General features: G+C 40.5%; 1 protein-coding gene across 6 annotated transcripts in view; it reads left to right on the top strand.

The window, feature by feature from the left end:
• The window catches only part of RICTOR (RPTOR independent companion of MTOR complex 2), a 189,240-nt gene that overhangs the window by 154,365 nt on the left and 20,515 nt on the right, over nucleotides 1–14,360 (top strand). For all 6 annotated transcript variants that reach the window (XM_077816775.1, XM_077816777.1, XM_077816776.1 and 3 more), the window contains 4 exons: nucleotides 3,739–3,831; nucleotides 6,866–6,972; nucleotides 8,587–8,816; nucleotides 10,298–11,327. In XM_077816775.1, the coding sequence (XP_077672901.1) occupies nucleotides 3,739–3,831; nucleotides 6,866–6,972; nucleotides 8,587–8,816; nucleotides 10,298–11,327 (1,460 nt within the window). The remainder of the gene's footprint in view (nucleotides 1–3,738; nucleotides 3,832–6,865; nucleotides 6,973–8,586; nucleotides 8,817–10,297; nucleotides 11,328–14,360) is intronic.

The following is a 14,360-nucleotide window of genomic DNA, read 5'->3' as shown; positions in this document are numbered from 1 at the left end:
ACGTACCTGGCGAAGTGGTCCAGATTTTCCGGGGGAGCGGGGACTTCCCTCATTGTCCACACCACTCCAGTGTATCCTTGAGGGGCAACCGCCTCTGTCAGAGTACACTTGGTGGCCATATCGGCCTTCCACCCACCAGTGCAAGGGCACTCGGTCTTCTCCCATACTATGACCTCCCGCTTCCTGAGAGGCCTTGACCGTTCATTCCCGTACGCTAGATCCCCTGTACCGCAATGGGACCTAAACCTGGTGTTGTCCCGCCTCACCGGGCCTCCCTTTGAACCCTTGGCCACATGTTCCTGGTCTCACCTCTCCTGGAAGATAGCTTTCCTTGTAGCAAGGCCCGACGTGTCTCGGAGCTCAGGGCCTTGATCTCAGAACCTCCATATATGGTCTTCCACAAGGATAAGGTCCAACTTTGCCCATCCCCTGCATTCCTCCCAAAGGTGGTCTCTGCCTTCCATATGGAACAGGACATCTTCCTTCCCATGCTCTGTCCCAAGCCCCATTCCTCCAATGAGGAATGCCGCCTCCACACGCTCAACGTATGCAGGGCACTGGCCTTCTACCTGGTTCGTACTAAACTGTTCCGTAAATCCTCACAACTCTTCGTTACCTCGGCTGAGCGTATGAAGGGGCAGCCTATTTCCACCCAGCGCCTTTGTCGCTGGATCACCTCATGCATACGCACGTGCTATGATCTGGCAGGGGTTCCGCCACCACCGATCGTCAGGGCGCACTCAATGAGGGCTCAGGCCTTGTCGGCTGCCTATGTAGCCCATGTCCTTACCCAGGACATCTGTAGGGCTGCCACCTGGTCTTCAGTTCACACGTTCACTGCACACTATACGATCGTCTCCCAAACTAGGGATGATGCCCGGGTTCGGCAGAGCAGTACTGTGTCCCAGGAACTGGTGAACTCCTACCCACCTCCAACAGATATAGCTTGGAATCACCTACTGTGGAATACACATGAGCAAGCACTCGAAGAAGAAAAGACAGTTACCTTTTCCGTAACTGGTGTTCTTCAAGATGTGTTGATCATGTCTATTCCACATCCCGCCCTCCTTCCCCTCTGTCAGAGTTGTCCTGCAAGAAGGAACCGAGGGTGGGGGGAACTCGCAGCTCCCCGTTTAGCGCGATATAGAAGCGCCACTCCAGGGGTTGCAGCGGTGCTCACCCCCTCTCCCCCCAACGGGTACTGCTAAGGGAAAAACTTACAGCACCGGTGCACGTGGCATACACGCACACCCACTGTGGAATAGACATGAGCAACACATCTCAAAGAACACCAGTTACGGAACAGGTAACAGACTTTTTTGAATGCAGTTATTTTTTGGTACATAATTTTACATTTGTAAGTTCAACTTTCATGATAAAGAGATTGCACTACAGTACTTGTATTAGGTGAATTGAAAAATACTGTTTCTTTTGTTAATTTTTCAGTGCAAATATTCGTAATCAAAAATAATAATATAGAGTGAGCACTGTACACTTTGTATTCTGTGTTGTAATTGCAATCAATATATTTGAAAATGTAGAAAACATCCAAAAATATTTAAATAAATGATATTCTATTGTTTAACAGTATGTATAATCACTTTTAATTTTTTTAATTACTTGGCAGCCCTAACTGAAAGTAAAAACAACTTTTCAAGTGTAATGTAACCCTTCTAGAATAACTGACTTGGATAACCTCTGTTTTGATCATCATTTGAACAGTCATTAAATGAAGATTCATAAAACTATGGACTTTCCAAATTTCAAAGTTATATCTTGCAAGGACAATTTTTACCTGCATTCTATCATCATGTGAAATTCTTCCCTGTTGTTGAAAACATCAGAGAAATATCTTTCAATCTGCTTCTTACAACTGATCATTCTGAATGGTCAGGACCGAAATAGGAAAGGCAAACACATCACCAATAAGAAATGCTTTCTGGAGAGTATATTTTAGCTGGATGAACACTATAAGCAATGATTAGTAAAGCTATGCTTTTGCTTTATGCATATAGAAAATATGGATTGAGAATTTTTGTTAAAACAAATGTGTATTTTAGGTCCTTGAAAATGGAGAGAGAAATAAATAAGTCTTTTTTCATTTTTAAAAATTAACTTGTAAACTTATCTTATAGAGTGAGTTTTATAGAATTGTTTAAATAAAATAACTTCAAGTGGAGGGTCAAATAATGCATTGAGTTAATTCAATGAATCCGTCCCCTTTTGAGACCTGAATTAAACTTGCATAATTCACTAACAGTTATATTTGATGCTTTCACTCAAGCTGCTGGTGAGCATCTGTCTGTTCATGTAATTAAAACCATCGCACAATTGGACAGAATGTGAAATGGTTGACAGTCTTTGTACAAAAGAGGCCCGAAACTCAGATAGTGACCGCACCAAAAGCAGGGGGAATGGTGTCTCAGCTTGCCGAGGGAAGGCAGTTGTGTTTTATGGCCGCGGGGAGGGAGGGAAATGAGGTCAGAAACTGCTGCAAAAAGTGAACAGTGGTCAGCTTTGCGGCGCTGACTCACCCCCTGGGAATGTGAGGTCGGAAGGCTATAAAGGTGCAAGACCTGGGCATTGTAAGCCCCTTTTTCCACACAGCAGGCAAGGCAGCACCCTCCGTCCCTCCCCAAGAGGTGGCAAATATCAGGTTGGTCTAGGACCTGTTGTGGGCATTGTGCTGGTTGCTCCTTTTTAAGGAAGGCTGGGAAGTAATTTTTCCTGCACCACCAGATTGGCCTTGTGGGGAAGGCAAAAAATCCTCACTCCACCAACAGGTGTCAGGGAGGACCTTTCCTGGTAAGAAGAAAAGGTGGTAGGCCTTATGTCGCAACTTATTTTGTAAGTGTGGGGCGGCTGTCCAGTGCAGGTACTCCCTAGGGAAGGCATCCACTTACCAGATAAATGACCTGGTAAAGGACTAAAAAGGATGTGCTGGATAAAGGAACGGAATGGGGGAGGGGGCTTGGAGACTCCTATGATTGGTATGGCAGGGAGCCAAATCGACTTGCCCCCCGTTCTTATAGCCAACCTTAACCCTCTACAAGTGGGGTGGATGGTAAGGTCCAAGCCATGGGTTGGCTGGGGGAACTTGGATGGAAAATAAAGGGTGGCTGGTGGAAGCCCCGGGTAACAATTTGAATAAACATGGGTTTGCCTACACTGTACACTTTATCTGCCGGGTAGTCCCATACATCTATATAATAAAGTTGTAGCCTGATTAAAATCCATATCAAGTGTCTCCTGTCCTCCTTTTGGTATACCCAGACAACAGGGGGATTGTGATTAGCTTTGAAGTATGTTGGATTGAGCTCTGCTGGGGAGATTACATAATGCCATCCCTAAATGAAGTTAATCATGTTATTAATCTCTGATTTGTAAATCATTTGGATATGAGGGAAAGGAAAAAGAATATACTAGGAATCTCTTTACCCTTTGAATTGTAAAACTGCAATGAGAAGGCTTTCCAATGGTGTAAAAGTAAGTATTAACATGTTGTATGCACTGACTACAGAATCATTTGCTCCTCTTTGGCAGATGAGGTAGTGTTAAGTTTATAATTTTCCTTCGGCATTTTTGGTGTTAATCAGTCAAAGTTTTTATATGCTGGAACTGTCCAATTTAAAGTGTGTGTATGTAAACATTTGTTAAAAGCTTTAGGAGAACCTGATGTATTAAAACTTTCAATATTTAGTCACTTTGAACTGAGTTTGTTTTGTTCTCGTCCTCTAGAGTGTTGTCCCAGATTTAAGTTACACTGTTCGTTCCCCGATGTTGGATAAGTGGGAAGGAATTAAACATCTGAAAGCAGCCCTTTGGGCCTTGGTTAGTAATAGAAATATCTGTCTATTGCTTTTCTTTCCTCTTATTTCTGCTGTAATTTTTCACATACTGAAATAATTAAGGAATTAGTTTTAAGTAAAAGTAGTTCACAAGACTTACTCTTATGGTATCCTAGCTGGTCTTGCTGATGGAATACTATGCATTGCATGTGGCTCTTTAAAAAATCTTTGGTTTCAGAGTAGCAGCCATATTAGTCTGCATCCGCAAAAAGAACAGGAATACTTGTGGCACCTTAGAGACTAACAAATTTATTTGAGCATAAGCTTTCGTGCATAGAATGGAACATATAGTAAAAAGATAGATAGATACACACACACACACACACTCCAATTTTTCATGTTCTCTGTAAGAGGCTAATTAGTTAAGATGAGCTGTTATCAGCAAGAGGAAAAAGAAAACCTTTTGTAGTGATAATCAAGATGGCCCATTTAGACAGTTGACAAGAAGGTGTGAGGATACTTAACATGAGGAAATAGATTCAATATGTGTTCTGAGCCAGCCACTCCCAGTCTCTATTCAAACCCAAGTTAATGGTATCTAGTTTGCATATTAATTCAAGCTCAGCAGTTTCTCCTTGGAGTCTGTTATTTAAAGCTTTTCTGTTGCAAAATTGCCACCCTTAAATCTTTTACTGAGCGGCCAGAGAGGTTGAAGTGTTCTCCTACCGGTTTTTGAATGTTATGATTCCTGATGTCAGATTTGTGTCCATTTATTCTTTTGCGTAGAAACTGTTCACACAAAGATGGACTACAAGCTATCAGGAACAGTATCACCGATAATGTCAGGGCAAACCTGGTGGCTGACCTTTGTGACTTTGTCCTCACCCACAACTGTTTCACATTTGGGGACAATATATATCTTCAAGTCAGCGGCACTGCTATGGTACCCGCATGGCCCCACAGTATGCCAATATTTTTATAGAACAACGCTTCCTTAGCTCTCGTCCCCTAATGCCCCTACTCTATTTGCACTACATTGATGACATCTTCTTCATCTGGACCCATGGAAAAGAAGCCCTTGACGAAGTCCACCATGATTTCAACAATTTCCATCCACCATCAACCTCAGCCTAGACCAATCCACACGAGTGGTCCATTTCCTGGACACTACTGTGCTAATAAGCGATGGTCACATAACCACCACCCTATACCGGAAACCTACTGAAGTGAAAAAACAGATTAACAGAGCCAGAAGGGTACACAGAAGTTACCTACTACAGGACAGGCCCAACAAAGAAAATAACAGAACGCCACTAGCTGTCACCTTCAGCCCCCAACTAAAACCTCTCCAGCACATCATCAAAAATTTACAACCTATCCTGGAAAATGATCCCTCACTCTCACAAATCTTGGGAGACAGACAAGTCCTCGCTTACAGACAGCCCCCCAACCTGAAGCAAATACTCTCCAGTAACCACACAGCAAAAACACTAATCCAGGAACCTGTCCTTGCAACAAAGCCCAATGCCAACTCTGTCCACATGTTTATTCAAGTATCAGATGGGTAAAAGTGTTAGTCTGGATCTGTAAAAGCAGCAAAGAGTCCTGGGGCACCTTATAGACTAACAGACGTGTTGGAGCATAAGCTTTCGTGGGTGAATACCCACTTTGTCGGATGCAACTGATGCATCCCACGAAGTGGGTATTCACCCACGAAAGCTTATGCTCCAATACGTCTGTTAGTTTATAAGGTGCCACAGGACTCTTTGCCATATTTATTCAAGTGACACCATCATAGAGCCTAATCACATTAGCCACGCCATCAGGGGCTGTTCACCTGCACATCTACCAATGTGATATATGCAGTCATGTGCCAGCAATGCTGTGTATATTGGCCAAACCGGACAGTCTCTACAGAAAAGAATAAATGGACACAAATCTGACATCAGGAATCATAACATTCAAAAACCGGTAGAAGAACACTTCAACCTCTCTGGCCACTCAGTAAAAGATTTAAGGGTGGCAATTTTGCAACAGAAAAGCTTCAAAAACAGGCTCCAAGGAGAAACTGCTGAGCTTGAATTAATATGCAAACTAGATACCATTAACTTGGGTTTGAATAGAGACTGGGAGTGGCTGGGTTTACACATATTGAATCTATTTCCTCATGTTAAGTATCCTCACAGCTTCTTGTCAACTGTCTAAATGGGCCATCTTGATTATCACTACAAAAGGTTTTCTTTTTCTCCTACTGATAATAGCTCATCTTAATTAATTAGCTTCTTACTCCACTTTTTCACATTCTCTGTACGTGTATATATACATATCTTCTTACTATATGTTCCATTCTATGCATCCGATGAAGTGGGCTGTAGCCCACAAAAGCTTGTGCTCAGATAAATTTGTTAGTCTCTAAGGTGCCAGAAGTACTCCTGTTCTTTTTAAAAAATCATTATTACTCTTCACTTTTTTACAAAGCAAAAGAATGGACTGCCATAATGTAGCATGTATGGTAATATGTGTGGCTAATCTTCAAGGGATATGACTTGCTGTGACCTGCTTAGTGTCACCATCATTTTCCCAAAACATTTGAGGGGAGACATCGACTGGTGGGTTTGAACCTACCTGGTTCAATTGGCCCACTGGGGGGAGATAGAAGGGAAGTCTGAAATCCTTTTGGGGTGGAGCAGGAACAAAACTGGACATTAGTTTCATCATATATCATGGGTCTGTCTTCCCTCCCTCACCAATGTTTTTTTCTCTGTGCCCCAGTCCAAGTTGACTATTGATGGGGACAAGTAAAGTGCCTGTATGATGAGCGGAAATGTAGGATTATCCTTGTTCTGTTATCCCAGAGCCCAAGGTGACATATGGTGCCCTGAGTCCTTCATTGCTCACAGATGAAAAATACCAGAAGGATTGGCTATCTGATCTTAAAAGTTAAAGGTTTGAAGTTATACTAAAATTGTGGCCAGGTGGCATTTCACCTTATTAGCATGCCAAGAGTTTTGTGGGCACCACTACAAATGACATCAGCAGTTAATTATATTTGATGGCAAATAACAACTTCATTCTAGGGAAATATCGGATCATCAAATTGGGGCCTTAACTTGCTTCAAGAAGAGAATGTGATTCCTGACATAATGGCACTTGCCCAGCACTGTGAAGTTCTGTCCATTAGGGGGTATGTATATCTAATTTTAAAATTAAAGTCTGAAAATAGTATTTCCTGACAAGCCTAAGATGTATAAAGATTTCTACTTTTGCTTACACTGGATGTCCTTTATTAAACATTACTGACAAAGTTTGAGAAATTTTCTAGGTCCTCTAAATAGGTCAAAAGTTTATTTGCAGGAAGTGTCATGGAAACTAGGTTAGGAAAAGGCCATCATGGAAGGCATTAATTTATTTATTTTTTAAGAAGCAAGTAAAATTTTTAGAAGTTCTTAAATCTCTACCACTATTCTTTTTGATTTTTATTCAGTAATATTTGTACAAGATTTTAGGAGGAAACCGATAAAATGTATTTGGTCTCCAAAAGCCTATTATCACATTACCCTATAGACTCTTTGAATGTAATAGAAAATGAGAAAAACACAGTTAATATGTTGAGTTAAATGGATCCCATAGCAATTTTGTGGCAGCAGAGTGCATGCTAGTGGTTTTAGACTGTTTTGTTCCCTTGTTCCCCTCTGCTCCACCCACCCAGTCTGGTTTCTGCAACCTTGTCTCCTCCTCTACTCGTATTTTCTCTCTCTTCCCTTCCACCCCATTCCATTCCTCACCTTTCTGCATTTGAATCAGAACCACTGCTTCTGTTTCTCTGTTACCTAGCTGCCAGCATGAGGAGCATTGAGAGGACAGGAGAGATGTCTCCCTTCTCTCAATTCCTGTGTGTGGCACCAGATTAGCCCCCACCTGGCAGGAAGAACAGTTGCAGTTCTGCTCAGTCCGCTGCAGCCAAAATAAATCTCTATAGAGATTGGGTGAACTGAGAATTTTAGAAGGCTTATAACTTGGCCACATTTGGCTGAATTTTCACAAGGACAGCAAAAGGCATATCCCTGACATTAGTACATCTCTTTGCATAATTTCATGTTCCTGTGCCAAAGCATGGACATGCTATAGCTTCTGCTTAAAATGGTAATTTTTTAACATTGGCAAATGACATTTTCCCCTAAACTTGTTTTTGGAATATTATCTGAAACTTCAGGAAAAGAAACCACACACCCACCAAAAAAACAAAAACAGAAAACAACCCACAACGAGCAGCAGTCTGAGGCAGATACTCAACACAGAAAATTTCAGCCCTAACAGTTAGTTTGTCATAGTTATAAACAACTGAAAAAGCAGTCTTATAATGGAAAGTGTTAGGCTACCGGTTCAGCCTATAATTTTCTATTACTGTATTTCTTGTTACATGGGCAGTTTCTTACCTTTTGTTTAGTTCTGTACCGTAAAACAAACAGGAAGTATGAACTGTTTAACATTGCTGTAGGAACCTTAACTTTAGCCTTTCCTGATTAACTTTTTAAAACTGTGGAATATTAACATTGTACTACACAAGGTTTTTTTCCTCCATTTTATAAATTTAATGTGTAGTTGTTACCTGTACGACACTTGCTCTGATTTGTTTTTCCATTAGATAGAACAAAAAAAGCCACTCAACTGGTTTGCAAGGTCTATCTATATTGGATTATCTTGCAACTTTGTTTCCTCTTAAAAATCAAATGTATGTTTGAGTAACTCAGATCTATTGATTAAATCACACTATTGTTACTGTTTTTATTAAATACAGAACCTGTGTCTACGTGCTTGGTTTAATAGCCAAAACTAAACAAGGTTGTGACATTCTGAAGCAGCACAATTGGGATGCAGTGAGGCACAGTCGTAGACAGCTGTGGCCAGTAGTCCCCGATGACATGGAGCAACTCTGCAATGAACTCTCTTCTATACCCAGCACTCTTAGCTTGAACTCGGGGTCCACCAGTTCTAGGCATAACAGTGAAAGTGAATCTGCACCATCAAGTAAGCATAACTAGAATTAATGATACAGTGGTAAATATTTCCTAGTAAGTTTTCAAAACAACGTCTAGAAAATGTTTTTGTATGTACAGTATTATTATACCTATAACCTTGGTGTAAACTTTCTAGGCTTAATAATAATAATACATTCATTTTGTAACCAATATTGGGAATTTAAATCTGCTGCTAAACATACTTTATTTAGACATCTTTAAATAGCTCTAAAGAATGCAGCATTGCTGATTGAAGGTTAGTCTGAGGTTAAGTATTAAATACAATAATGTAGCTATGTCTTTGAAATAATGAAATGCATCCGATGAAGTGAGCTGTAGCTCACGAAAGCTTATGCTCAAATAGATTTGTTAGTCTCTAAGGTGCCACAAGTACTCCTTTTCTTTTTAAAGAAATCTTTAACATATAAAGGATTTCGTAAAAGATAAGTAACCTGACAAACCAGGATTTGAAGAGATGTTTTCCTTTTCTGATGGGTACAGAAACTAGTATATGCAAGTACTGCATGTTGCAGAAATTGAAACAAAAGCATAGTAATACTTACTGCTATTGTCATTGTAAACACCAAAGGAAATGATTATTTTCAATAGCCTGTGAGGAATTTAGTAACACAAGTCTCATTGCATTTCAGTGAGACTTGTGTGCCTAAATCCTTTAGATGTTTAGACGCCTTCAGTTGTCAGGTTATTTGCCTTACTTTTTTTTTTAAAGAAATTGTACATATTGACAGGCAAAAGGATATCCTAGAAAATTTGTGACAGGCAGCTCTTTTTAAGCAATTGTTCTGTAGATCATAAGATTCAATAATTATGGTCATCAGGAATAAACAAACAGTGTAGGTTGGGAGATCACAAAAATGTAATTCTCAAAGTGTTAGCAGATGCATACGTGCAGAGAAAATACCTTTCAAAACCCTTGAAATAGCTGGTTGGTTTTTTGGTTTTTGTTCCCCTTTTATGAAGACTAAAATTTCTGGTGCAGGTGGCTATCTAGCTTATGCTCAAAACTCATATTTGTACAAACCATTTAGGCATCCACATTTTAAAAATGTCATATGAGGAAATGAACAAAATTCGAATGAATTCTAAAGGTGAAATCAAGCTGTGTAATTCAGATTTTAAGTTTCATGCAGCTTCTATTAACAAAGAATGTAACTACAGTTTGTTTTCATGGAAATTTCTTAGCGTTGGCTCTAGGTGGAATTAACAGCCATCTTTTCCAAAGCACAAAACTAAGAAAGGGCAAGGGAAGGGGATTGTTTTCTAAGCAGGAAACAAATGCAAATTTAAAATGTGATTTGTGCATCATAACGTACATGTGTACTTCTTTTTGTTTTAGAATTATTAAATGTATTTACCTGATCTTACTGTGTATCAAGTTCCAGTAATTTTTCAGGAGGTTTTTTACAGTTTAGTTGCTACACTTTCTGGAAATACCAGCATTCCGCAATAAGAATCCTTATTTAATTTCAGGTATGTTTATCATGGAGGATGACCGGTTTGGCAGTACTTCCACTAGCACATTTTTCCTAGATATCAGTGAGGAAGCAGAACAAACATTTTCTGACAAACCTGGACCCTTAAAGGATAAGGATCGTAGTCCTTTTCCCTTTTTTGCTTCCAGCAGACTTGTGAAGAATCGCATCCTAAATTCACTTACTCTGCCTAATAAAAAACATAGAAGTAGCAGCGATCCTAAAGGAGGCAAACTGTCATCATCAGACAGTAAGTCGGGCTTGAGGCGAAATCGTACAGTAACAGAGCCTTCCAGTAGTATAGACTTTACTCCTGGGGATGTATTCACTCCTGGGTTCAAAGTTCCTAAAATCCATACTTTACGCTTAGAAACTTCATTTGTTGGGAGCAAGCACATGGAAGATACAGGTAGTACCCCAAGTATTGGAGAAAATGATCTAAAGCTGCCAAAAGGTCTTGGAAATGAAAATCACAGGGAAAACACAAGCAGAGAGAGACTAATAGGAGATGGTTCTACACAAACACATTTCAAGAGTCGTAGCTTAAGTTTTAATACGGATACCACAACAAGTGGCATAAGCTCAATGAGCTCAAGTCCGTCAAGGGAGACGATGGGTGTGGACACTACAAATGTAGACACTGACTGTGGAAGTTTGAGTACTGTGGTAAGTACAAAAACAGTTAAGACAAGCCACTGTTCAACTCCACAATCTAACCACCTGCCTCTTTCAAAATCAATTTCTGTATCCCTGGTGCCACCGGGGTCTTCTCATACACTTCCTCGAAGAGCACAGTCCCTTAAAGCTCCTTCTCTTGCTACCATAAAGAGTCTTGCTGACTACAACTTTAGTTATACAAGTTCTCGAGATGCCTTCGGCTACGCTACATTGAAACGCTTACAGCAGCAAAGGATGCATCCTTCGCTGTCGCATTCAGAAGCCTTAGCATCTCCAGCAAAGGATGTGCTGTTTACTGACGCTATTACCATGAAGTCTGGGAGCTTGGATTCTCGGCTAACACCAAGCAGGTAAGAGGCATCCATGCTAACTTATTATTTCACAAGCATGTCTGCAAATTAATTTTTTTTTCTCATGAAAATTACTTCTTCAGTTTTCTGCTAATGATAGGTAACATTCAATGCCTAATGATCTGCAAGTCCTTTGGAAGAAGTGTAACTGTGTTAAGGAATAATTAATGAACTAGGGATCTGAACTTCCTAGTTGCTGTTCTAAAAGGCCCAGCACACATAACTGTCTTCATTTCCTCTCTGCCAGGTAGATCAGGCACAGGACCAACTATTTTCTTATTTACCTTGGTGTTTTTTCCCTTTTAACTTTTTTGGTAGGTTTTTGTTTTGTTTTTGTTTTTTAATAAATACTAATATTACTTAAGCTGAAATAATAATGATTCAGGATGATCTCCCTGGGCTCATGCAAGGAGAACAAACAGTGTTTTATTTTCTTGAGTTTCTCAGAGTTTCACTTACTGAGGTTTTAAACTGAGAGCACTACCTCTGGATTAGACCTGGATTAAGTCCAGCACAGGGAGTCACTAGGTGAAATTCTTGCCCCACTGAAGTCAATAGGAGTTTTGTCACTGACTTCATTGGGTCCAGAATTTCATCCGTGGGACCCATTTTTAGAGAAAGTCAATGTCTCCTTTATATGAGTGTGATATCAGGCATACTGAAGCAACGATTAGGCCATTACATAAAATGCTTGTCTCATGACATTGGCAGTCTTGCCTTTGCTAGAGAGAAACCACCAGCTGTTGAAGTCCCAGCACACGCCCCCTTTTTATCAGGTCACGGTCCCTGGACTCGGTTTCCAGAGTTTTCTCTTTTGTGTTAGTCTTTGACTACTATTGTCTCAGATTTGAGAGTGCTTCTGGCAGGGAGAAGGAGTTTTCTAGCTCTGTTCCTTGGTCCATCTCCCCCCTCTCCCTTCATCACACACATCCTTCCACCAGCATACTGGTTGATGTGAGAGAAAGGGGAGAGATTACCATAGTTGTTTCTTCTCTGGAGCCTCCTGGCTGCTGCACAGGAGGCAGGCATCTGCTGCCTGTCTCTGTTGCTCATTGCTTTCTCAAGCAGCAGCAGCAGCATGAAATAGGACATATTTGACTTTCTCATATGTTCTAAATTGAAGTGCACAGTTTTGAAAATCTTGATCTTATGATAGGATATGGTCCTTGTTTAGTCAAATGTAATTCGAGAGGTGCTTAGTGCTCGCAACTTCCTTTTAAGTTATGATTACTGAGCATCTTTCAGGTCATGCCCCAAATCATCATATAAGCTCTCACCTGTTTTGTTGTTATACCAATAAAATAAAAACCAGCAGGGTCTTAAAGGGGAAAAGGCAAAATGCCACATTTATTGTGAATACAGAAAGAATCATAATAAGCAGTTAGTTATAGCTATAATATTCCATTCAATTTCATATTTACACACACACACACACGCACGCACGCGTTCTGCAAGGTTGTTATCATAGTTACCAGCCTTAGAGTTGCGCATGCCAAGCCGCTGGCCAGGTGGCCTGGACACGAGGAGAGAGCAGGGCCTTGTCAGATGCACATCCGATGCTCCTGGAAGTTGGTTTGAAGAATCAGACCCCAAAGTTCTCACTTTCTAGAGTCCATTTTTATAGGAATTTATTCCTATGCCAGTCTATGGGAATTGCTTCATCATGCTGTTGCTGAATCAATCAGCAGATGGCACATTCCTGATGGCTCCGTGCTGCCAGATGTTATCTTGTTCTTCGGTTCTCCCATCCTTGAGGCTGTTGGGTGGATTCCAGTCTGCCCTCTGGGGGGGTCCTCTGGTTGTTTCCACTTGATGCCTTCTTCGCCAATGGACACTGGATTCTTAGGCTGGCACCTCCCTGATCATTCATTTATTATCCACACCAAGCATCCATCCACATACATCCTCAATCTCTATTTTAATCACAATTGTTAACAAAGCGAGATAAATACAACAAAACGGTGGGGAGTCTCTGTGTGCTCTTTCTGTTGTTACAAAGTATTGCTCTGAGAACAGACTCTGTCTTAGAATGTACTAACACAATTAGCAGCTTCCAAGTTTCACACAGAGAGGGAGAGAAACAGTACCAAAAACCAAGAGACCTCTTAATTAGTAAAACCCTGGAATTTAAACTATGGGGAATCAAATTCATTTGTGATTTTAATATAGAACTTCTTTAATATGATCCGACATTATTACTTACTAGATCTCAGGAAAATGTCCTCATTCTTTACCTACACTAGTGTTTTTTCTTCTGGTCTTTCCCTGAGAAAAATAAAGTTCATAGGTTAATATTAAATTCGTAGCACTGCAGTTGAAAATGAGGAAAATAGTGGCAAATAGGTGTCATTAGAACATTTAAAGTGGAATGGCTGTTTTGTGGTGTTCACTCATTGTAAAAAGTAGTTGTCTAGGTCTAGATTAATGGCATGAATTTTTTTCTGCATCAGTTGCCATTCTAATTAGTGCTGGTACACAGAGATAGTAGAATAAGTTATCAAGAATAAAATCCAGTTCTCCTACCTGCTTTAACCATGAGACCAGCAAATGAAGCACTGGTGCTACAGATGATCTCCTTCACTGCACAACCCTGATTCATGTATACTGAGTGTGCCAGGGGTCCTGTGAAAAAAGTAGTATTTGATCATGTAACTAAAGATTGAGTATGCACACAAAGGGACTGAATTAAGGTTGAACAGGTAATCTTAATTGTCCTATTTCCTAAGCTCTGAGTGCTTGACTTGGCAAACAATGTTCTTTTAACATAGTTTTTGTATTTAATTTCCTATGTTTTTAAAAAGCAAATGGGAAAGGGGGGGAAAAAGAAATTTAATTATATGTTATAATATTGACTCCCCCCTCCCCCATGGGTCATTGGTGGGGTTGAGACCTTTAGATCCACCACATACCTCTGCCACTTGAGCTAACAGAGTAACTGATAGGTGTTAGTAGGTTGTCCTCTATGTGGACCAGTACTAAAGGGGAATGAGAGAGACAGTTTGCCAGATATTTGCTGACAGCAGGGGGATGGGG

Source organism: Eretmochelys imbricata, chromosome 5 (assembly GCF_965152235.1).
Source record: "Eretmochelys imbricata isolate rEreImb1 chromosome 5, rEreImb1.hap1, whole genome shotgun sequence".
NCBI lineage: Eukaryota > Metazoa > Chordata > Testudines > Cheloniidae > Eretmochelys > Eretmochelys imbricata.
Note: the sequence above shows the minus strand (reverse complement) of the source record. Positions and strands in the feature narration are given on the sequence as shown.